Source organism: Gallus gallus, chromosome 5 (genome assembly GCF_016699485.2).
Source record: "Gallus gallus isolate bGalGal1 chromosome 5, bGalGal1.mat.broiler.GRCg7b, whole genome shotgun sequence".
NCBI lineage: Eukaryota > Metazoa > Chordata > Aves > Galliformes > Phasianidae > Gallus > Gallus gallus.
Genome location: NC_052536.1, coordinates 18049163 through 18074514, shown reverse-complemented (window position 1 = coordinate 18074514; position 25352 = coordinate 18049163). Strand labels below are relative to the sequence as shown.

The 25352-nt window shown below is 40.9% G+C and overlaps 1 protein-coding gene across 1 annotated transcript; it reads right to left on the bottom strand.

Annotated features, from left to right (window-relative positions):
* Window positions 1–3584: 3584 nt before the first annotated feature.
* On the bottom strand, window positions 3585–25291 carry NAT10 (N-acetyltransferase 10). The gene is made up of 28 exons (NM_001012940.2): window positions 25062–25291; window positions 24762–24853; window positions 23930–24101; window positions 23502–23624; window positions 22920–22981; window positions 21951–22065; window positions 20565–20672; window positions 19576–19709; window positions 19104–19197; window positions 18630–18728; window positions 17978–18114; window positions 17360–17484; window positions 16796–16946; window positions 16223–16319; window positions 15367–15483; window positions 14366–14467; window positions 14187–14261; window positions 13666–13782; window positions 13344–13477; window positions 11468–11516; window positions 10754–10847; window positions 10556–10666; window positions 9494–9666; window positions 8850–8969; window positions 7777–7875; window positions 7299–7372; window positions 4952–5035; window positions 3585–4037 (listed from the first exon to the last, which is right to left on the bottom strand). Exons 1-28 carry the CDS (start codon window positions 25167–25169, stop codon window positions 3944–3946), a joined length of 3060 nt encoding a protein of 1019 aa, NP_001012958.2. The 5' UTR covers window positions 25170–25291; the 3' UTR covers window positions 3585–3943.
* Window positions 25292–25352: the final 61 nt, after the last annotated feature.

Here is a 25352-nt window from a genome sequence, read left to right as displayed (position 1 = left end):
TCACAAACCACTCACAGGACAGGCGGTACAGAACAGCACACAGCTCAGCCCTGCCATGAGGGTACACCTGTGTTTCTATCTTCAGCCTTTGCACATCCAGTACACCCACCTTTATCTTCCAGACCGCTCACTGGAGCTGTACCACAACTGTGGGAGCTCACCCCGCACCCACAATGCAGAGCCAGCTCCCAGCAGCAGGGAAGGTCCTCAGCTTCACCGCTTTCGCTTCCTCCCAGATACCTCACAGAGGTCAGCTCCTTCCAGCTGTCAAAACAGCTCACGGGCTCCAGCGAGCAGGATGATTCCGCTGACAACTAGGTCACAGCTACCCACCACCTGCAGGGTGCTGCTCACTAAACGTGGCTTTCCCACTCGCTTCCAATTAGCCCCAGCACTCCGTCACCGCAGGCAACAAGCTGGTGTGGGCACAGGAGCTGATGCACAGCAACATGCCGGGCACTCCAACAGCAGCATGGGAGCAAGGCTAAAAGCTGTAAGCTGACCTGGTGTGTTTAGAACAGACTGAAACACTACTGCATCTGGTTACAGTTGTGCAAGAAACTGTCCCCTGCACAGGAAACGTGGAGCACGGAGAGCCAAGAGGGCTCTGCCTTCAGCTACACACGCACACTGCAACAACAGCCCACCTCAGGCTTCTTTACATGTGCACAACCCCCCTCTGTAGGGGACCCTGGTACAGAAGTAACATTATCTCAGTCAGAGGGAAACTCACTGCAACAAAGCAAACAAAAAAAACCCCAACAAAACAGACCCTAACATCCGGAGATAAAGAATCCACTCCCTTTCAGCTGCCATGCTGTGTGACACCTTGCTCCACCACAGCTACTGAAGGACAGGCAGGCAGCCCTGCCCTGCTGCTGGAGCACATTCACCTGGCCCTTCCTCCAGCTGGGATTGTAACCCAGCTCGTTTGAGCTAAAGCACAAACAGAGGAAAATGTGGTTTGACCAGAGTTGGTAAGAGAGAATTAAAAAAAAAATAAAAACCAAAAAAAAAAACCCCTCACTTATTTTAGAATGTGAGATCTTTTTTCCATTTTGCTGTTCAAAGAGCAATTGACAGGCAGAGGAATCCAAGAAGCTGCCAGGAATCACAAAGCATACATGGAAAACTTAAAAAAGAATGGTTCAGCTCTGAATAAAGTCATCTTTGTAGAAATAGCATAATTCTGCTCCAATACAACTCCCATTCTGGCATGGTGAGGCATGGTCATTAATAACACCTGAGACGTGCAAGCACAAACATGAAGCTCAAATCCTTTCCTACAACTAAAGGACAAACTCACAGGTAACAGAACAAATATGACCACAGCCCACAACACACAGCAAGCACGAGAGGCAGCTGAATACAAACAGTCGCTAAATAGTAAAATCCTCATTTGCTTGAAGAATTCATTTTAATTTTGCCTACCACCTTCTATTTTGACTTAAAATTTATGCAAGAAGTTTTGCCAGACTACATTAATACGTTCACTGATCACCTCCTGGCTAGTGGGGGAATGCACCAGTTTCCTATTTTATTTCACAGTACTCAGTAGTAAAGGTTGGCAGAATTTGGCTTGTGAGGGGGAAAAAAAGCATACAAGGAGACATGACAGGACCACCTTTCTGACATCCTCACCTCTATTTCAGAAAGCACCCCACACCTCCCTCCCAGCATCTCTGAGCACCCCCTGGACTTAGGCTCAGAAGTTCCTTGTTTCACCCCCACTGCCAGTCTGGCTCCTGCATCAATAAGCAAACGTACTTTCCCCGAAACGGTGCCAGTAAAACAGACAGCCAAGTTTTTATGGGCGCTTACAGCCTACCAGCATGAGACCATATTTCCTGAAACAACCATTGCCTCCCTCCAGCTTCAGGCATCGGAACAGCTTTGCATCACAACCACAGATAAAAGAGGGTTCCCCTGAGCTGTGCAAGTGGCAGCTCTGGCACAGTTACAGCAGAAGCAAAGGACAGTCAAACAATTCCCGAGCCTTAACAACACATAGATAACCGTAATAAGAATTCCCTTAAACCTTCATTTTCCATCTCTATGTAGAACCAGAGTTTAGCAGTATTCACAAAATACACACTGTAATTTACACCACTTTTATGTTTTAAGAAATTAATGTTTTCTTACCACAAAACCTTAACATGCAATAAAAAGAAAGCATTCCAATACCATCATCTATACCCAGAGCAAGCACACCACCTATGTGAACAAACCAACAATCCACACAGAATCCAATCAAACTGCTAGTGCTGTATCAATACTAAGTTTCAATGTGCTCTGAAGGGACTCTACAAGTACTAAAAGCTTTCTCTTACAGCCTGTTAGACCACTGCTGCATCTCTCAAAGCAGAGCACTGGAAGTAGGCAAGCCAACTTCATCCCACTGCTAATGGTAACAACAGTAAAAAACAGACAGAATTCACACTCACCTTTTCTTCCTGAAGACTTTCCAAAGACGAAGAGGCTCACACTTCCTACGTGCTCCTTTCCCAACTTCTTCAGAGCCCTTTCAAGGCAGGCAACCACCATTAATTGCTGCCAGGTGCTGCAGCCACTTGGGCACAGCTGGCTGATAATCAGCCTTCTCATTAAGTCTCTAAGAGCTGCAGCTGCAGATCTCAGCTGCCCCCCAGTGTGGGTGATGTGCTGTTGTTTCTCACAAAACAGTCTGTTAACCAAAGGTATACACAGGCTGTGTTGTACATGGCCTACATTTAATGTAGATCTTCTATAAAATATCATCCTAGAAAACAAATACTGTGTTAACTAGGAAGAATTTTCTTCTTTAAGGATCTACTGGAAAGAGATGCTCTGAGATCTACAAGCAAATAGAATGCAGCTACGCACTGCCTGTAGGTAAGTCTTTTCTAAATCTTTATGCTGGTACATCAAGCCAATGCACCAGGGCAGTAAGGTTCAGAACAGGAAGAGTTCTGATACAGAAGTCAGCCCTGGTTCTGAAGCCTCTAGAGCATGCAGTCACAAGAAGTCCTAGTTCCAGACTGGTACACCTTTATTGCCAAGCAAATAGCACAGCTGGAGCTTACCTGCCCCCTGAAAAGAAGACCAGGATCAGCTGTTGGTACGATAGTACTGATTTCCTGGCAACCCTTGCAGAAAACTTTCCAACAAAGCCAAGCACCAATCACTTGGTGAGCAGGCAGCAAGGCACACAATAGCCAAAGACACTCTTCCAGCAACTGTTAATTACTCTATCCTGTTCGAGAACTAGGAAGTGTAGGTTACTGAGCAGTGGGAATGCTGAGACCTTGTAAGCAAGTATGAATGTAGAAGAGCCTTTTATTATAGCTGTTTGAGGAGCACACTTCATAAAAACTAAACACTGTGTTCCAAAACAGAAGTGTTCTGAAATTGTTTGAGCACCTCACTGACAATATGCTTAGGGCTCAGAGAAGCCAGCCCCAAATGATAAGTGAATGTGTCCCACACTGGCACCTTCCCACAGCTACGAAGGAATGGTTTTACTACTGAACCAGTAATTGAATATATCCAGCTGTACAGCAATGCTACAACGCAGTCATGTACCAAAGGATGATGCATTTCTATGCTTTGTTATCCAAAGTCTTTTTTTAATAGATATCAACCATTAAGAAGCAGGAAAGTTTAGAGATTGATCTGTCAGTCCGAATGGAAACTGTAGCTGCTAAGGCACCCTCATAATATCCCAGTGTTTTGCAGAGTGCCTCGTGCAAGCTCTGCAGTCGCACTTCATAAAGCATCTCCATAGACCATCTCCTGGCAGCGTCACTGCACTTCCCTTAATACAAACACTTTTAAAATGCCTCTTAGGCTTTTCCTTCCCTTCCGTGCTCACTCTCCTGCTCCTCAGGAAAAAGTCTTTTGGTTTGAAAGGAGAATAGTACAGACCCGTCACTCATTATTTCAAGTTCACTGATTCATTTTAGAGTCATTTCTTCCGCTTCTGCTTTATGTCTTTAGTCTTCTTAAACTTCTTCTGCTGCTTGTGTCCTCTTACCGTTTCTAGTTTTCTTTTCTTCTCACTGGGAAACAGGAACAAAATATCTGTTAGAAGTATGCTGGATTCCCACCTAGATGCAAAATTCTTGTTCTGAGAAGTGGGGAGAGTCTATACAGCAATGTTTGTCTCAGGACTTCCGGGCCAACCCAGAGAAAGTGGCTGGAAGGAAACAATTCCAATTTCATGGGTCTCTCAGAGTCTTTTACAGAAAGCATGGAAAAGAGAGTACAACATAGAATCTCTAAACACTACTAAAATCTTCAGCCTGATTTGAATCCCATAAGAGACCTTCATTTTTAGCTACATTTTGGCACTGCTTTTCAAGACTGTAAGCTACATTTCCTAAAGGCTGTTCACATAGGGCATCTGGAAGCTAGACTAACTAAAAAATAAAAATGATCACTGGCAGTTGTTGATGTAAGTACACAATTTTACTCCTGCAGTAGATTCTGACTAGGTCATATATGACAGAGCTCCAGTCTTTACAAGCGCTAACAAGAAAGACTCTCTCACTTCTGTAAGGTTTCTAGGAATTCAGAGCTTCCAGCATTCATGAAAAGAATATGAATACACAAAAAGTGAAACAGAAATGCAAGAAAGATGACTTAATTACTTAAGCTGTCAGTCACCATGGAAAGGGGAAACAAGCAAGGGGAATAGGCAAGTTTCAAGTATAAGAAGAAAGCTTCCGTGCTGTGCAAGGTATAAGAAAGAAGATGAACTAAAAGGAAGGAACTGCACAAAGGCAGACTCAACATCTTGCAGACTTAAGCTCAAATTTGAAAGAACCCTCCACCAATTTCCCATTTTCTCTAATGGGAGCATCAGAGGCTCCCACAGCAACAGGACAAGGATGTGGAATGAGTGTTGTTTATTGCACTAAAGCCAGCAGGAAAGACAAGAGAGACCTCTCCACGGTATTTCAACTTTCCTAACCTTTTCACACTGACGATGGAAGCGTTCTGTCCTGCTTTGCTCAGCACCTCATTCCATTCTTCATCATCACCCCGGATAATATATCTAAGTGAAAAGGGTAAAAAAAAAAAAAAAAAAATCCAAGTAAAATTTTCAGGTCTACGTACAAAAAGGCAATTCTATTGTCACACACATACAGTACTGTTCAAACAAAGCCGGAGTGTCAGCACCCAACCAAATCAGTATTCGGAAATATATACAAAACCAGACTGGCAAAGGGATACAATAGCTTCTTGCAACTCCATCAGCAAATAAACTAGTCCACAGGCCAATAGCAACCAATACTAGCCTTCATCCAAAGCTTGCCAGTGGCTTTCTTCCCCCCAAACCAAGAAAGATGATTGGTAGTAAAGGAAGAGGTAGCAAAAAGCAACGTCATACAATGGAAAGTCAGTGAAATTACCAGCTGCTCTTAGATGAGCAGTAAGTTTGAATTGTAGTCTTTTCTGCATGAATCTGGGAAAAACTGAAGACCTGTAGGTTTCTTTTACGAACAGACATTCAGAAAACAATTGCTAGTCAAACAGAAATGCCCCTTGTTATGGTGTTCAAATACCTGGGAAATAACGTATGAATTTAAATAGACAAAGCAAAACTGAGCAGTTACTCTCCATATCAAGTTCTGAGAGACAGGACAAGACTAGGCTTTGTTCATACAAGGCTGAACAACAGTGGACAGAGTCAAACCAAGCAGCTCTAACTTTTCTGTTAGCTTTCTATAACCTGTATTCAAAAGTGTTCAAAATAGATTTTTGAGCCTCTTTCCTCAGAGAAAGAAACAGAAATCTGTTTGTGGATGAAGAAAAAGTGAATATGGTCCAAAACAACAAAGAGGCATGTCATACTATCGGATATAAAAAATGAAATTAGAACTTCAATTATTTTGTTTTCCTATTGTGACTGACTTACAGATCATTTCAAATCATGCCCGTTTTTGTCCTACCCTCAAACAAGAAAACTCAAAGAAAATTCAAATATTCTTTTTTTTTTTGCTCATATCTAACCTTGATTAATCTAGAGCCAAAATAGATTTTTTTTTCTCCTGTAATACCAGTAGAGAGCAATGGATTTATAGGACAAAAAGGGGGGGGGAGGAGGAGAAGAGAGAGAAGGGAGACAATCCAAATGGCAGGTGTAATTCCTGTTGGTTCAGAGAGGGAGACATCTGCTGACTTTTCAAGGAAGTTCAGCAAGCAATTCGGTATTGTAGAAACTGTACAGCTCTACAACGGCTACAAGCATCCATGCACGCTGCGGTGAGTGAAGGAAGCTCTTGCTGGTTGTTCTCTTCTGTTAGTTTTGGGGTGGGTTTTTTTGTTTGTTTATTAAATACTAGAATACTAAAATTAGCCAGCTACTGTTTTTACTGGACTTCAAGACAGCTGCACACAGAAAAGCTGGCCATCACGCAACATGACCCACACATCCAGGTTTGAGGAAACTAATGACTATATCTAGAAGCACAGAAAACTATCAAATTATAAGGAGTCCACGCTCAGGAAGCTTATTTTATTACTCCCTATTATAGAGCTAGGTAAGTTATATACATATAATACACATTCTCTACACAGCCAGGACCAGGAGCCCCATATGGATACATAGTAAGAGTTCTTGCCAGAGTAACATAATTTACCATTTAAAGAGACAAAGGAGAACAGAAGCACCCAAGCTCATGCCAGAGACACTGGGAATTGAACCAGCATTTCCACATCTTCTATGTGCAGTAATATAATGATGAGCCAGCTCCACCTTTAATAATTCAGTTCTACAGTTCCACAGACAGACCTCACTGTTGATCAGCTGTTGTATGCAAACTTACCACCTCTTGCTTTTTGTTCAAAGTATCGATAGGAAAAAAGGAAATCAGTAACTTCACGCTTGGCAAAAAGTAACATTAATGCCCATGATGCATTTTTCAGGAAAACAATTAATGTACTGAGTTATATAGGTGAATGACACTGAACAAATAAGCTCTGCTACTGAATTTACCTTCTACGTTTACCCTCTACTGCAAATTATGTTTTATTGTGTGAAACAAAGCAACTGCTAAGAGAGCTGATGAAAACAATTACTGGCTATCAGGACAAAATACCCAAAGTTTTCATCAGAATAGAGGCATATACTTATCCAACCTGGACAATGTTGAAAGATGCTCATTGCTTTTTCTTATTTGTAGATGGTTTGCAATCATACTGCAACCACAGCCTTGCACACAAGTCTCAGCAAGATGTGCCAGAGCTGGTAAGCCAGCATTCAAATAACTAGCAGGGAAAAATTAGACTTGAGACTCATACAGATAAATTCTTACTGTGTAAGGTCCATTTCCTTCAGCTTCCCCACTTCTTGCTTGTGTTTTTCTTGGAATTCCTTTGCAGCTTCTTCCTACAACAGGACAGAACACAGATGCACTAAGTGTTAAGTGCAACACTAACTATGCAATACAAGCAAAACTCTTTTCCCACACAAAGAGAAGAACATCTCATAAAACAAATACCACATGATCCTGTAGTTTTTATCTTTTATGCCATTTCATTTTTATTTAATGGCTATACATATAGTTGTAATACATAACTCCAAGAACACCTTTGTACATTCTATGAAAATCTGTATGACTGATTAGCAAAGCATAACTAAGAATGTAATGTAAAGCTGGCTGGTTCTATAACTACCAAAGAGTGACATGGAATATTTCTAATCCAAGAAAATTTAGCTTACAAGGTTTCTATGCTTGAGAGAGCACCATGAAAAGCGTTTACGTATGTAGTAGAAAGAAAATTCATAATTACCAAATCATCATTTAAAGATTTGATTGTTGGCTCCATTACAATATCCTTTGTTGCTACCATCTGTTCTTCCACAGCCTTTTCCTGGACGGTGTTGAACAACTGAAAATGAAGTAAGCCCACACACGTAAAACACTGTTTCTTCTACATTAGTGCTTTAAAATAAGTAAGAAATGCTGGTTGTCCCCAAAGCAAAAACTCTTCTAACTGTGCAAATATTTCAGGCAGTTGTTTATTTCTGATGCATACATTCTGTCATACTGAAATAAGAAGCTCCAGGTTGCTTCCTAAAGAAAAAATTACATAATAGCTTTCATTAAAAAGTATAAAAAATAAGAACAGTTAGCTAACACTGTCATTCGCACAAGCTCAGAAAGCTGACAGTTAACAATACTTTCTAAAAAAACATGATTTGATTAGAATTTGTAACTAAGTTGCATATTAATGTTCTTGTATGTTACTTTCATTATGCTGAGCAAATCACCTTTCCAATGAGCAATGTGGTAGACTGCAGAAGCTTTGCTACTGTTCCTTGAGAACTAGAGGCCCTAGGCTGGGCAAGCAACAGCAAGCAGCTGGCAGTTTTTCTGTCCTGCCATTTGGCAGCTCATCACACTTCTCACTTCATCACAAACACTAGGAAAAAAGAAAACTAGACCCAAAATTTCTATATTGATTTCACTGGAGTTCAAGTCCATCTCTAAATGATATTGGGGAAGTCTCATGTTTATTTGTTTTCTTGTTGTGATACCACCAATGCAGTGAACCACCAGAAACAAATGGCTCAAGCTCAGCTGGCATCACAGGCTGTATGCTCAGCATTTTGTTAAGAGCACTTCAATATTTAAAAACATATCAAGCACTCTCACTTGGGAAAACAAAGTACAAATCAACGGCATAAATACTGCTATTTCCACTAGGATTTTCCCTTCTCACAAAATAAGTTTACAATCATTTTTTGCGGCCATATTAAAAATACACAATTCTAATTCAGCATTCGACTGGCACCACGCTTGGTATTGGAATTACTCTTTAGTCTGATACTACCAAGACAAAGCTTGTCATGATGCAATTACCTGGACTACTTTGCGGATGATTCTGTTGAAGAGACCCATCAGCTGACTGCTAGGCAGTTCCACCTCCTTTTCCAGTTGGTCTAGAGATTTATGCTGTAGGCCAATCCCTAGAAGAAGGGCCTGAAGAAATGAAATATATTTCAGTTACAGAGGCTTTTAGAGCAAACACTAGCATATCAACAGTATCCTTTAATCCCCTGCATTTTACCAAGTCCTCACTCTACTCGGATAATATGAGGCTTCTCTGGTACATGCCGAAGCTTTGCTCAGATGCAGTGGAACACCTCGAAATTATTCTGTAGTCAGCAGGCATCGCTGCAGAACTAATACAGATGACTGTATCTTTCCTTAGGCACAGGCTCAAGAAACAAGACTTGGAGGCTTTTTCAGCCATATTACAAATGAATGGAATACTTCACTGAACATACAACAGAATATGATCCTCTACAGATTTTATTCAAAGCAAAAACTAAAAGTAGAATTACACTGTAAGCAGGAGAAATCATGAAAAGGATCACAGAAGCAACAATCACCTAAAGCAGTCTTTTTAAAAATGCCGTGAAATGGGAAACCACTCCACAATTAGGAGACAGCAGGAAAGTGAAAAGAGAGGTGAAATATGGCTTGTTTATAGTGAGACATACCGATTGTGCTGCAGAGAGAGAGATATCACCCAACTGGTTGAGAAAAAACATCCTGGCAATGGTAGGTACCATGTCCATGATGAGATGATAGTCTACCATGTTGCGAGAGTACATCTCTAATCTCTTCAGGTCATATGGGATGAAAGCAGATTCTAATTCAGCACGGCTGATAGCTGAACAATAAAGAGACATCAGTATCAAGACTGTTCTTCATAGCTGTCCACGATCTCAGTGTTTAACAAATTCCTTTTTCACATCATTGATTGAAGTCCAACTGCTACCCCATAGGTTCACTTCCCAATATACTTCAGAAGGCAAGACACTAGGAATAACACTGCTATTCAAACTGGATTGCTTATTCAAGAGCATTGCAACTATCAAAATAGACCAGTTAACCAAGTCAAACGTGCCAGAGAGACTAAAAGCAGCAAGAGCTAACTGAGAAAAACAGTTTGCTCAGTCTTTCCCTGCTTTATATTGGTTCTGCTGATAACAAACTTTGTTTCCTTGTAGTGACAACCAAACCTCTTTCAGCAAGACAGATACTAAAAACCCACAAGAGGCAGATCACCAAGATCACATGCAGCTGAATTAAAGCCTCTCTCTTAGAAAGACACCACATTCTAATTTCCGTTTCTGATGATAACATGCTCCCTGCTCTGCCTATCGACCCTTGCTTCTTTAGGCTTCCATTTCAACTTCATACTGGATTTAGCAGGCCTCGGTATTCATCCACTGGCTTTTGTTTTCTCATGCCTTTAGCTGCTACAGTCAAGCGCCTTCTAGTTTTGGAGCACATAAATCTTTGATTAAAAAAAAAAAAAAAACAGGAAAAAAAGCAAAACAGCACAGAAACACTATGTTCAGTTGACAGAAAATGTTCTGATAGTTTTTACTCAAAATGCAAGCATTTTTTTTAGATGATACGACCAAACACAGAAAAAGCAATTCATAGCACTTCACAAGAGACTTCATATTATGCATCTATTTGAGAACTCTGACAAATCTATACAAAGACTTTATACTGCAATCTAGATAAATTCAGTAAGCATGGGTACTCACGGGGCTGTGACTGCTGTTTGATATTTTTGTTCTGTAGGATATTCAACGCAAGCGAGGGAGAGAATGTGCTGAACTGGTAGGAAAGTAGAGAAAGAAACCGCCTCCTAAAATCTATACAACAAGATGAAAAAATAAATTACTCCCGTGAAGGTCCAGAATAAATATTCCAGAATTTTTTCCCAGTTTTAGGTCAGTTACCTTTCCAGAAGGCAGTGAGCCAAGGTTCCTGTTCAACGTCCTCTTCATTCAGCATCTTCATCATGATGCACGAATGCTCACCAGTCAGATCATTCTAATAATGAAGATGCATTTCCCATCATCAGCATCAACTGTTTGCACTCTATGCTAAACTGAAGAAGGCAAAGGTCTTCTAAATCAACTACTCATATATCCATTGCTACTAATGACCACCACAAAATGATGAACTTCTACAATTTGGTAACTCCCCATGCTAATGGATTTTGGCTTCTTGAGATATTCAACTAATGTTGCAAATCCAATGTACAGCTCAAGAGCCAGAAAAACTAAAGCACTGATATGAGACAAACTAATTATTTTCTTCAAAAGTACAATAATCACTACAGTTACTTTTGGTGAATACCTAGAAAAATGATGGCAGTCAGTTGGAGGACAACTTGCATATTTTACCCATGACTATAGTAAATAACCCTGACCAGCTGCACCTTTGCTCTTTAAGCGTAAATTACTTAGAATTCCACCACATTCACAACCCTAATACTTGATTCCTTTAGTAAACTATTAGGCCAAAAGAACAAAAAATGATATCAAACAAACTCTAAATGTAGTCTCAGAAAACATTTTTGCCCAAATGGGATCTCAGAGAAACCAATGGAAATGTGCCCAGTGATTTTAACAGGGCTGGATTTCATTCAGAAACAGCATGCTACTTACTGGTGTTTGCCTTAGATAAACTGGCACAAATCCAGCACGTTTCCAAAACCTAGGGAAAATGACAAGAGAAAGCACACTGGGAAATATGGAGCTGTTGATTTTGCAATAACACTTGTGGTTAAAGAAAATCTATCTACTATACAAGAGCAACTGCTGAAAGGTAGGCGCTACCCTACCAAATAATAAATATTAACACTGACAGCAAATACCAACAGCAATCGAACTCATTGAAATTCTAACCAGAGCAGTTAAAAATGATTATCATCGCATCAGAAAATGAATGAACTTTCTAAGACTAGCAGATAAGACAGAACTCTTGTATTCAGCATGCTTCCAGGACCTCTATTAAAAACAGGCAAATCAGTTTTGATCAAAACCACCACAGAATCCTTAGGGTTATCCTGGGGAAAGTGTGAAGGATTTAGAGTTCACTTCAGACTTCACTCTTCTTCAATAATCACTTATGGACCAGAGAGAGCCCCAGACAGAACTGAGAAATCCTGCTGATATCCCTTTCCATCCTCCTCTCCTGCATCTTGGCTGTGAACTGACACTAATTTCATTTTGCCCAGGAAAAGGAATACTGGTGTAAAAGTCCTGCTGAGATGAAACATATGGCGTCTCAGACAAAAGCAGTCAGGCCCCAGAACAACTGTCGCTGGCAATCCACCTCCACAGGCTAAAGGATGACTACTCATCAGCCATGCAGGATGTTGCAAATTTCAGCAGCAAGCCCTACATGTGTACCCCAGCAACTCTATGCCACTTTTCCTCTTTGTTTTATCTATTCCCACCACACCTAACAGTCAAATAATTCAAAAAGTAGTAAACACTTGATCATTCCTCCTGCCCTGAAAGGAATTGCTCATTTGCATTTACAGAGATTAAGACTTCTTCAGAACTATTCAGTTTGGATGCTCTGTTCCACTAAATAATTCACCCTCACATTTTGGTTTGAACTTCGCAGCATGCAGAGTTCACGAACCCAGCAGCATGCTGGGTCAGTCACAAACCTGCCTCCTTGGGTCTTCTTCTGTTGGACTCAGTCTCATCTTTTGTGAGATGGTCCTCTGTAAAAGGGGACAGGCCAGCACACACCCAAAGTTTCAGGTGGTAAATTACTGCTTTGCTGTTAGATTAGTAACAGGAAGAATTCTACATAGTTTTGAAACTGCCTCCCAAACTATGGATTCACAACTTTCCACAGAGTCTCAGAAATGTATGTTACAGAATTGCATAATATTTTTTTGAAGTTACAATTTGTTACAAAAGTTTAAGTTCTTATATAAAACTATAACACGGAGGGCAAACTTTAGAAAAATTACTAAATTATTCATTGCTGCAGTAACTCAGTTCCTCCTTGGTGAGAAAAAAAGAAGCAGCAGAAATTTCTGTTGAAATGTATTTACATTAAGAAATGTAAACAAACAAGTAACTTTGAAGTTAGCAGCAGCTCATGTTTCTAAAGGTCACGAGAAAGAGTGTTTAACTCATCCCTTCTTATTACAGGTTGTTCCTACTGTTCTAGCTTAGAAAAATCGAGCAGTTAAAGCTAATCAACTGTTCAGAAGGATCACAGAGCTGATTGAGAAGAGAATGGGTTTTCCTTCACAATGAGTTTGAGGAGAAACTACTCTGAAGGACACACTAAGTGATTAGGTTCAGCTACACTGCACAAGAGAAGGTCTTGCAGGAGTACAAGGCTTGGAACTGCCCAGATTTTGAAATCAATGGAAGCATGGAGAAAGGAAGAAAATGCCTGAGAGGTACAATGTTTGCATCTATATTAATACTATTCACAAATTATAGATATTCTATTATCTATATAGCTATACTTTTACACTGGGTTTAACTAGTAAACAGAACAAGATCTTACTTAAGTAATCTTGGTGTTAGGCCATACGATACCCCAAGGTAGTCTAGACTCTCAGCTTGTCTCTCACTCAGCTTGAGAAGTAAAGGTGGCAGGTCTTTCCGAGGTGTCACAACTTCTTCTAACAAACTAACAGTCTGAAAGAGAAAGTGGAAATGAGTTAACAGCATTGCTCAGGGCAATCTGCAAATTAAATCCTTTATTCTGCACAAAGAATAAATAGGAATGTTCTGTATTTACTTAGAGAAATCAATATTGAGACTTACAGTGAGAAGTAGATAGCTTAGCACCATGGGAAATACGATAAATGTACTGAGTTCCATACCTCACTGCTTACAGTTGCAATTTCTTTTGGCTTTTGAACTGTTTTTTCTTCCAAACACGGGAATTTGCCTTCATAGTACATCTGCAGTAAATTCAGAGCTCTGCTGCCATAGCCCATCTGTGAAGTAGGAAATATACACTATAAGCAAAAAGATCTATTTTCTAAAGCAGGACAACATTTTCCCCTTACAAATCCATTATCCTCAGTTTAAAAATTACTCAGCCACTGCAAAAATGTATTTTGATTGCTAAATAGGAACTCCATGGGGAAAAATACCACAGAACCTGATGGATGAATGCAATCACAACAAGAACCCACTCAGGAGCTCAGGACAGGACAATAATTGCCATTGCGTATCTCTGGCATTCTGAAAATATCAAACACCAGTGGGAACATTTGGTACTCTCACAATAAGCATAATTGGATCTACGCTGCATACTGGGCCAGGCAAAGCTCTGGGCTGCCTGACTGGTAGTACCTCTACTGACTACTGATAATAACTGGGTTTCAAAATACTTTACCCCCTGATAATCTGGATGAACTGCAATGCGAACAACGCGCCCGCCAGACAGGGCCCCGAAGTCTGGATCTTGGAACTGCATAAGAGACAAAAGGCAACTTGAATTACTCAGGATACTTTGGAAACAAGCAATAGTGCTGAAAGACATCACTGGTGTGAATACACAGCCAAATTATTTACCTGCTCTGAAATGGTCCAGGGAATAAGATCACCAGAAGCTTTCTTTCCCCTAGAAAGGCTGTTCATAATAGATTGGCGAGAGATCTCTCCCTCCATGCACACCTGCCAGGAAAGGTAAAAGGCCATGAATGGAGAAAAAGTTTTTCTCCCATAGTCATTCCACCGGAACATATCAAAGTCTATCCTCAGCTGCTGCGTTCAGTATGCAGAATTGACACGCCACCTGATGCCTAGCCTGCAACACGGCAAGCTAACAGATATGTGCCAATGAACAGGCACTGTCCCTAAAAGCATTGTCTCAAAAAGCACACCAGTGAGCAGGCATGATGGTATGGTACAAAAGAAGCCAAAAGAGATGAAAGCATAAGATGTGCTCTATGTACTTTCTGTAGTCTGCCAGCAGCAAACATTAAATCTTGTCTCCCAATACTTCTCCTTAAGTATCATGTATTTCTCATGTAAATGGGCCTTTTTTTTTCTTTTAAGATACAGCCAATTTAACTGGCTGCACTGAACACTAATAATTAAGAATCTGTGTTCTCAAAGAAGGAAGGAAGCATGCTGTCAGATACTCAACAGTCAAGAACAAATATTTCTACAACTCTGAGCATCTTTATCAGAGGAATTTGTATTTTTGCAGTTCTATTGCAAGTACAAGGAATGCCAGACACACAAAATAAGCATAATGAACCAGTGAATCAGCTCTCCTTGGTAGGAATTTGAAACAGCAGGATGGTAAGTTATTGAACCAGCAGCTGAGCTTCTCAAAAGGCTTCTCAGCACAAGAACATTTTACAGCATCACAATGTACTTATGCAGCAATTAGCGTTAACAAGAGAAAGCAAAAAAAAAAAAAAACCAACAACCCCAAACAGCCTTAATACACTGTTGTGGTACTTAAAAACACAGCCTGAAGCTACCTTCATAGTGCTTCTTCACAGTGTATTATCCCTGCTTCATTACTGAACAGTTCACTTCATAGATACAAGATGCCCTCTCACCTGAACAACAGCAAGTACTTCTGGTAACGAATTCTGGGTAGGTGGAACAGGAGGCAAAAGGCAAAAAAGATGATGGGCAGGTGCATCAGATAGCATCTGGAGGTCATTGGGAGAGTTCTAGAAGGTAAATATGGATCAGAAAGCTCAAATATTATTCCACGAGAAGAGCTCTCAACAGTCCAGCACTGCCTGAATTTAGGGCTATTAAGAAAATTGGAACTAGAACAATATTGATGGGTGGATCCCTTAACAGGGCAGCTTGTGGCTGTTATGCTACCAAACAACATCTCTTTTCCTGAAGTGAAAACTCATGTTCTCATATATACTAAGCTAAGCTTTCTATTTTTTATATATCTACATATCTCTTATTCTACTGAACCTGAAATAAACCTTTTCCATGGGTCTGATTTTTAGTACTCAGTATTTCAACACTTCCTAACTTCACCAGCCACATTACTAGTCACCCATGGTCTTGAAACTCAAGAGATGAATTATTACTTTTGTCAATAGTACAATGATACTGCTCTTTTGCTTAATTTGATGCTACTAAAATAGTGTAAAGAGAATTGCAGAAGAGGGTTCATCACTGATACCAACAAGCTTGTAGGCTCACCTAGATTTTAGCCTCCAGAATTTCTCAAGACAAAAATAATTCAGATATCAGTAAATCTAGTGTATTCAGCTAGGGCTCAAGATTCTCTTTCTCAGGAGAATACAGGCATGTGTATAACAAAAAACAACTGAAGCTGACCTGAAATTCTCAATGACATCAATTCAATTAGACTTCCTGAAACAAGCAGTGCCCCCTCCACAAAATTCCTAGCTGAAATTTCGACAGAAGCGGCATGACCATTACCTTGTAGTGCGAAGCCACATAGAGGGCCATCAGTCTCTGCAGAAAAAGTTCTGATGCTCTGTGGTAACAAAAGAGCGTGTCTCTATTGACATAATATCTAACCACAGGGTTAAGGAATTAAACTCCCTGGAAAATAGGGAAAAAAAACCCTCCTTGTTGGTTTAAGAGTTGTATTTTCCATTCAGCCTCAGGCTGTGTGCTGGTTTAAGCAATCAGGAGTCTACAGCTCTATCTACAAGAGCGAATTAACGACTGGGTATTGTTCATACCTTTCACTCCCTTAATCTGTAAAGCTTAATGCTGTGTAACTCTAAGCAGGATTTCCTTCTGCTCAGCCCTTCCTTAGTCACTGCAATAAAAATGAAGTTCAGTAATGTCCTGGTAACACAGGCATCGTATCAGGCAGTGATCAGAGCTCAACTCCAGAAGCATGGTCTTACTTTACTTCTGCCAAAAGATCGTGCTCTGAGGTTATCATGTTAGCTTGAGAATTCACTACACATCAGCTTGAGAAGGCCTGCATCACCCGAAAGCAGTATCTTTTACCAGAGCACATCACTTGAGTAAGGATACAGGTCACAATCCTCAGGCAGTGGGCAGCCAGAGATAATTCTGGTGATGCTGAGGCAGTCCAAACACAGTAGATCATTCAGCCACTTTTCAACTGGATCACCAGGTGCATACCTGATTGATTCATGGAGGGAGACCTCATGCAATGTACGAGCTGCAAAGAAATTTCAGAGAAGAACCTCCAGTATTGGAAGTTACAGCCAGCAAAGAATTCAATAGGATCAGTGCCCTCTGAAGGGCTCCCAGGAGATTTGAAACACACCCAAATCTGAACAGTAGAGAAAGCACTTGAAAAGTAACTGCTCCAACTGGAGCCTTTGCAGCCTGCTTCTTCATGTAACATCAGGAAGAAGGTACAATGATCACTACTTGCATAGCTTTGATCCCCTAAATGCATTGACATCTGAAAATCATGAGGAAAAAAAGATATGAGAAGAGCTCCCTCATTTTCCCATACCTCTACCTTCCTACAGCTGCACATGGACACACAGGACACCAACAGGACTTGCTGAGCAGCAACACCAGACATCAGGGATGCACAATATAGTCCAGAAATCAATGGAGTACCTGAGGCGAGTTTGGCTGTAGCTGTAGATTTGTTCTCTGCAGTCATGGTGACTTGGGCTTGTGCACTCTGTTGCCGGAGCTGCTGAATAAGCTTCAAAGACAGTGATCGACCAGTACCCTCATACCTGCAAAACAGAAGACAAGGCTGTAGCAAATGACCAAATGGCAATCCTATCCTGAGCCAAGCGAAAGCTCCAACACAGAACTATGTGCCATTCTGAGACTTCTAATGGCTTCAGCCACCTGTAAGAATTGCTGTGTTTTGTTGTGGCTGCACATATAGGACAGAGCAGCCTCACTTTTTTAGTCTCATCATACTGGAAAGAAGTTTTCACTCTTCTCCTAACAGACTGTATAATCTCATTAATATGCTCCTTTTAGCAGAACAGAAGAGGTGTAAGACAAATACTGAATGAATTTGCAGTGGAACCAAAAGGAAAGCAGCAACTGTTAGCACTGACTCTTTGTCATTTGGAAGAGCAGTTCCATATGATCAAAAATCAGCAAGACCCGATTATGATAGTGTGTAGTATTAAAAGCAACACAGAAGACAAGAAACAGTCCATTAACAGTCACAAAACTGCTTTCCCAGGTAGAATGGTGATGCTCAAGCCTTACCCATTGATTGTAGAAGCCATGAAAACAAGGTAAGGGCCTAGCAGTTTTTTCACCAAGGGGAGAGGAATGGCAGCAGCTTCATCAATCACCACAAGTTCAGCCTGACCCAGTTTCACAGAATCAGCTGGGTGTATGTACTGCAAGGAATGAGAGGACACCATCAACAACAACTATGGGATGTAGGGAAATATCAGAGATGGCAAAGCTTGAGATCTGACAATCTGTTTGTTATCCCTATTCCGCATGAATGAAGAGAATCCATGGGAAAGGGCTCATGTTATCCTAACAAGGGCAGTATCACATATTATTTTAAACATTTCCACACACATTTATCTGCATAGATCACAAAAACAAAGGAAATCTAATCACTAGAAACATATGCTGTTCCTCCACTGTTTGTTTCACATTTTTTCACTTTTGTTACAAGACGGAATGCAGAAGCAACCACCAAGGAGGCTCTGAAATCTACAAGTTACCCACAGAATGATTTAAATATTTTGTGTAAGTCACACACCAGATCGAGGGGTCTGCCTCAAAGCCAAATTATCCAAGATAGTTACATGTTACATAAAATAAACAACTACGCCTATCAATAAAGCCAACAGTCACGAACAAAAAAGAGAAAGGCCAGTGTGCAAAGAAGGCCAGTTACCTGAATGGTCTGTCTGTGCTCCTTGAACACGTTCACTCTGACAACAGCTTTGTTAAACTCCGGGTTTAAAGACTGGATAATCTCATAGTCTAGGTGTTCCTAAAAGAAAACGTTGTAAAAATCACATGAACAGGCCAAAAGCTTAGAAAAATACCATCAAAACGCATTTGCTACATGTGCCCTGATATTTCAGATTATAGTTGAGAAATCTTGTAACAAAACCTTCAGAAGCCCAAGAACTGAGAAGACTTACCTGTTAAAAACTATTTTCATGCAGAAAGGAACCAAATTTCCCAACTTATAAATACAGATACGTAATTGTACTAAGATTTGCTTTCACAGAGCATTATTAAAGAGGCTGGCAGGAGCAAAAGCTGATAGCCAATATACACAACAAATGTCAGAGATGAGATGCGAAGTCATTCCTAAACAGGAACTCTGCGAAAGCGTTGTAAAACAGTGTGCCCTCCTTACCTGATACTGCAGTGCATCAAAGCCTTTAAATATGAACTCAAAGAGAGTGTGAAGGTTATCAGGACTTGGAGATGTGACAAAAATGTTGGAGTAACTGCAGAAAAAAAGGAAACAAGAATTGAACTCCTTTTCTACCAAATTTACACACAAAGGATTTATTTTAATACGAGGGGTTGATCTTACTTAATAACCAGATTCCTTTCCTACTTAATAACAGCAGCTTCTTTTATATACTTATCTCACTTTTTATAGTGTGATTGATTTTTAAAGACTGAGAATTTCTGATTACTATAAAACGGAAAAACTTGAATACCAGTTTACACAGCAATTAAAAGATATAAGAACAACAAAAGAGAAGGATGTAGGACTGGAAATTGTATATGTATGTGTAAATATATTAAAATCTCATCTTTTTTTTTGAAGAAAATTCATGGATGCAAATAAAACCTGGGACACGGGGGACATTCCTCACCCAAAAGCTACTGCTCCAGCAATAGCCAGTCCCAAAGCAGCAGATTTACCACGTCCTCTGGCTGCTGTTAATGCCACAGTGCTCCTCAGGGTCTTCTCAGAAATGGCTTCAATAAATTTCAGAACTGCTTTAGCCTGATGATCAGAAAAATACAAGAAACAAAAATTTGCCTTGACTAAATTGTTTTCAGCATTACTTAGACCTACTGCTAATGCCACATGGATTTTCCTTAGTATGGGAGGGAGGAAAAAAAACAAACCAAGATGAGACAGTTGAACATTAAACCCCAGACAAATAATATGAAAGAAGCCTCTTGACCCACCGAGTTCTTGAATTTGATCAGGGTAAAACACAGATTAACAATCAGTACAGCTCAATTACTACTCCCATGCCAGTGAACGCTGAATACATTCAGAAAGACAGGGAGAGGTACACTGCTAGGGAGTTATCAGAGGAGGAAGATGAACGTGACAAGGCCAACTGTGAAAAAGCTTTAAAGCAGTGCGTAAATCTCAGAAATTGTGTGTTAAACAGCAACTTCTCAGTGTATATTCTGAAACAGGAAAGAAATTACAATGCTGCCTTCCTTTGCACTAGTCAGTGATTCTCAAATGCAGCTAAGAAGAAGTGTCAGGGAAGCAGTTATGAGAGTACATTAAAACACAATACAGACCATTAACATTTATTGCCTGCTTATTTCAAACCCTTCAGTTACAAGTCCATCAACTTTTTAAATGTTGAATTCTCCAGATCAGCTTCCTGTCTCCATTCTAGCCCTCTCCCTTATTCTCAACCTCATAAAGAAAGTCACCAATACAGCCTTTGAGCTATTCTGTCCAAACAATCTTTCAAGAAATCTTTCTCTCTAAGACAACTCCCATCAATGCTCATGCTCTCCGATTTGGTTACTTGAAAGATGAGACACAAATACCTGCTCCTACAGTGACTTGTCAAGCACACGGGATCTTGCATTTAAGTACTACACCAACCTGATCCAAGGTTTTACAGCCATCCACCAGAACTCCTACAGGTTGTGTATCCTGCAGGCTCTCCTTCAGCTCTTTCAGCTCCAAGTCTTGTGGCCGGAGACTATCTTCCTATAAACAGAATTTTCCATAGCAGGATTAGCACAGGACACCTCAGCACAATTATACTTTTGTAACATCTTGGGATATCTTTCATCAGGCAAAGAAAGATATCTGAAAGAAAGCGTTACCACAAGTTGAATATACTCTCTAGAGACAGGAAAGTTTAAATGTATAGACAGATATTTAACACTTCAATTTTAATGCATTTTCAAAACAATGATTATACAACCAGTATCCTGGCTTCCCCAAGCTTGGAAGAAAAAAGCAAAGTATTTTTCAGTGCATGGTAACTGGATAATGGCAGTGTTAGAAAGAAGAGACCACGGACAATTTCTTCTGAAGAATTTAATCCCTTTTTCAGTCTTCGGGATAAGCCAAAATGTCATGATCCTCATTATAGCTGTCACATGCGATGTACCTACTGTAACTTAGGAGGAAGCAGCAGCAATCGGTCAGTTTTCTAACCAATGTAAATATTTTCAAAACCAATCGATGAGCTTGGACACAAAAGAAATCCATTTCAAGTAGAAACAGATTCTGAATATGCTAATTGTCACTGAAAATTCCAAAGGCATCTGGCTATCCATCCAAGAGATGAGCATTTCTGTTGCTGTCAATGTTGTTATAATGTTAAGACACGTTGGGTTTTTTTTAACATCAGTGTTCTGTTGACGTTTTTACTATCTTCAGTAGAATTAATGATAGTATTTCCTTGACCACACAAACCATTTCAGAAGCTTAAAGATTTCTTCTTAAGTTTATTTCCATTTTACTCATCTGCAACTGACAGCGACAGAAGAACGCATACAGTGCAAGCTGCACGTCTGGCTTGTACTCAGTGAATGTCTTCTGAGATTCGGCATGCATAACTCACTCAGAGACTGAAACAAGCACCACAGCTTTGAGGTATCAGGTATCCCCAGCCTTTCGATATGCTTCTTTCCAAAGAGTTTTCCCACGTTCCAGCCTCTGAGAGGTCTTTTTATTTGTCTCATCTTAACTGTTCATCAGCTTAAAACCTCTCTATGCACTTCTGAAACAGTAACCACAGCAATTAAGCTTCAGCTCACCAGGTGAAGTGAAAAAAAACAAAGAAAGAAAAGACAGCTTCCCAGCGCTGCACTCATACGAGGTATATTTTTTGCAGAACATTTTTCATCCTCTCTACAATGCCATTATCTGGTATCAATCAGTGTGAAAGGAAAGCTTCCTCTTGTTCAGATCTTTAACACTTTTCAACTCAGACTAGTTCCTCCCAATGAAAAGTGTCTGTCATTGCTTACTGACCTGTGACTGTGGTGGAACGGGTGTGATGTTTGCAACGTGACTGGAGATGGGCAAGATATTCAGCTGATCATCAATCACGATGCAATTCTTGCATGAGGCCAGAGACAGAATGAACCTGAGCAGTCAAGCAAAGGCAACTCAGTAAAAGCACTAGCAACACTACTGCATCTTGGTGATTAATTAAACCTCTGTTCTAAGTGGTTACAGCAACAGCAGCTTAAAGCTAAGCCGAAACAAGTTCACATAACTGGTCACGTGCCTTTTATCAGGATAGTCTATGCAGAACAGACATCCACTTACAGGGGCACACGCCGCCAAAGAAAACCGCTAACATATGATGATCCACCAAGAGAACTACAAAGTAACTCCCAGCACTTAAGCAGGAGGTAGCTGCACAGAAGTGTAAGACAACAACTGTGACAAATGCCGGCCACCAAAGTCTGCAGTCAGTGCCTGGTTTATTCATCCTTCTAATTTCTGACACCACATAAATACCACCTGCATGCAAAAGAACAATTCTTTCCAATGGCTAGAGCAAGGGCTCAGTCACTCAGTAAGAACTTAATTTATATAACAGGAGAGGAATCACCTTTATAAGAAAGTTCTAAAGCCACAGAGAAGGCTCCACAGTGAGCAGTTACATGTTTTATAGTAGATATAGTAAGCAGTAAGTATCTGAACTTCCTTTCGTCTAGAGTACATTTCTACATAGTATTTCAAGAACAGAACTCAGAAGATTTTATATATCTGGGCACATCTGCACATCCTTTGTAATATAATGTTAAAATTCTGTATACAATTCCTCCAACAAGACATAACATTCATTTCCAGGACAGTACGTACAAACTTCACAGAAGCAGCAAAGAAGCCTTATTCTCATGCAAACTTACAGGATACTTTCCTAATACGAAGATATGATGTTGCTCTAGACAACCCTCTTAGACATGCTTTGAATGCCTCATAACATACCTTTCATTAAACCGTCCTACCACGTCCTGGTGTGCCTCTGTTCTATATCGAGAGTGTACATCCTGAAACAAAAAGTCAGTCTGGAGAAGGAGCAGCGGTAACAGTGACACTTACAAGACTCATGGGACAACCCAATTTATTTTCCACCCTCGTGGACGATGTCCATTCTCTCCATCAACACTGCATCCCAGACTGGATTCTGACTTTGTTTGCTGAGACAATTAGATTTTCCAAATAATGCTTTAAAAACATACTTCTCCCTTAGAAATATATAGGAATAGTGAAGCTAATCTCACTTAGCATTGGGTCAGAAGACACTTTTTCACTTCACTTTGTCACGTGTGCAAACAGCACAAATAATTTCCAAAACTACTGCAAAATGAACAAACACAGCTGTGTTTGTTGGCAGAACAAGGGATGGTGTAACTGCCTAAACACAAGACTCATTCCACGATAAGTGAAAGAAGGAGCAGCAAAAATAATGGAAGGAAGACTACAACCCATAACAAAAGCAAAAAATAATCACTTAACATCACCAAATGTACCTGCCTATGTAAAACAGACCCATTACGTTGAACATACCATGGTCATTGTATAGAGCTGCTTCAGTGAGTTCATTGTTCTCAGGAGAATTACTACAATTCCACCCCCTTCCACTGTTTCTACAGTTCTAGCTAGCAGGTTTGGAGTCAAGGCTTCAAAATCCTAGGAAAGAAAATTTTAAAAGTTCAAAGTTGCCTAGAATTCACAAGTGCAATAGCAACTACTGAAAAGAAGAACTATAAACATTGTTTATCAGAGCTTAATTCAAACTTAACATTCGCATTAACCAACTTCCCATTAAAATCCTACTCAGAAAGGCTGTGTTACCCCCCACAAAACTCATAAAAGATAAGTAAGGCCATCATAACTTAAGTAACAGAAGCAGCAAATAGAATCACGGCAGCTTTTAAACTGAAAGCAATCAACAACAGTGCTACATCCTTTAAGTAAAAAGTTTAATTCCTTACCTGAAGCACACACATGCCAAAAGTGTTACCAAGAATCTTATGAGTTTCATTGTAATAGCAGTAGCGAATGTTTGTGGCTGCTATAAACAATTCAAAAGGATCGTCATCTTTTATGTTCAAGGTGCCACTTTTAATCTTCTTCTGTAGTTGTCTCATTCTCTTCTTCCGATGGCTGGAGAATAAAACTTCATGTAAGTTCTTTTGGGAAAGGGTTTGAGAAGACTGCAACCATTCCTAATTTCGAGGCTAAATGGAATTCAGAGCTCAGCCTCCAAGGAAAAGCCTTGTATTACACATACTGTATTCAGGATATGTTTCCAAGTGCCTTTGGCCCAAAGTGGTGGAAACCACACCAGAAACAGCTGTTTTTGGAAGAAATCAGCTGGTTGGAATCACACAGTTTCAAGCAACCCTTCCCAGCTTCGTGCCCAGACTGCAAGTACACATGCAAATCTAAGAACTAACATTTTAACCCCATTTTTCAAATGAAAGCAATTGCAATGCCTAATCTGTACCAACTGTACATACTACTGAGGCACTGAAGTTTTGGCCACTCGAGATTAGAAAGGAGAGGAAGAAATTGGCCCAGGACAACAGGGTTGGAGTTGGAGCTACAGAAGGGAACCAGAAGTACGTAGCACTGATGCCAAGCATACTACTGAAGCCAAATTTTAGCTCTGGAAAATCGAGCATCCCATATCTCCTGCAAAAATAAGACTTGTTTCTCCTGACAACCAAATGAGCCCACGCTGAGCAGAGCAGCCACAGAGCTCTTCCTTCACACAGAGCGCTCAGACTTTTACTGCAACGCGAGATGCAAAAGGCACCTTACCTGCTAAAGCCCAGCTCCTTCTTGTAACACCACAGGACAGAGGGCCTGGCCTTGACAGTTGCCTTGGACAACATGTGGTGAAGTATAACCACCTGCCAAGACACAGAAGCATCAACGCACAACTGTGTTGCACACAACGCACGAGGCTGTGCTGCACAGAAGACAGTGAATTACTCTTCTTGTTTCCCCGACCGCCTTTCTCCAGCTGTCTTCCTCAGGAGGGCTCCCGGCAGCCCGGTCTAATCCCACCGCTCCTTCCCGGCACGGCGGAGCCACGGCCGGCGGCCCCGAGGCGCTCACCTGGTCCTTGCCGCGGTCGCCGACCACCACGAAGAGGCCCCTCTGCCGCTCTGCCACCCCGTTCTCAATCAGCACCCGGATGCGGTTGTCCACCTTGCGGCGCTGCATGGTGCCGGCTGAGCGCTCGGCCCTTCCCGCCTCGCGCCGGGTCCCGGCCGCTACCGACGGCTCCTCAATAGACGGCCGCGGCGCGCGCCGCACCCCACACCCCACGTGGGAACCGCGCGGCGGAGGGCGCGCGCGCCGCCGCTGAGGTAGGACCCCGGCGCGAGGCTGTCCCGGCGATCGCCT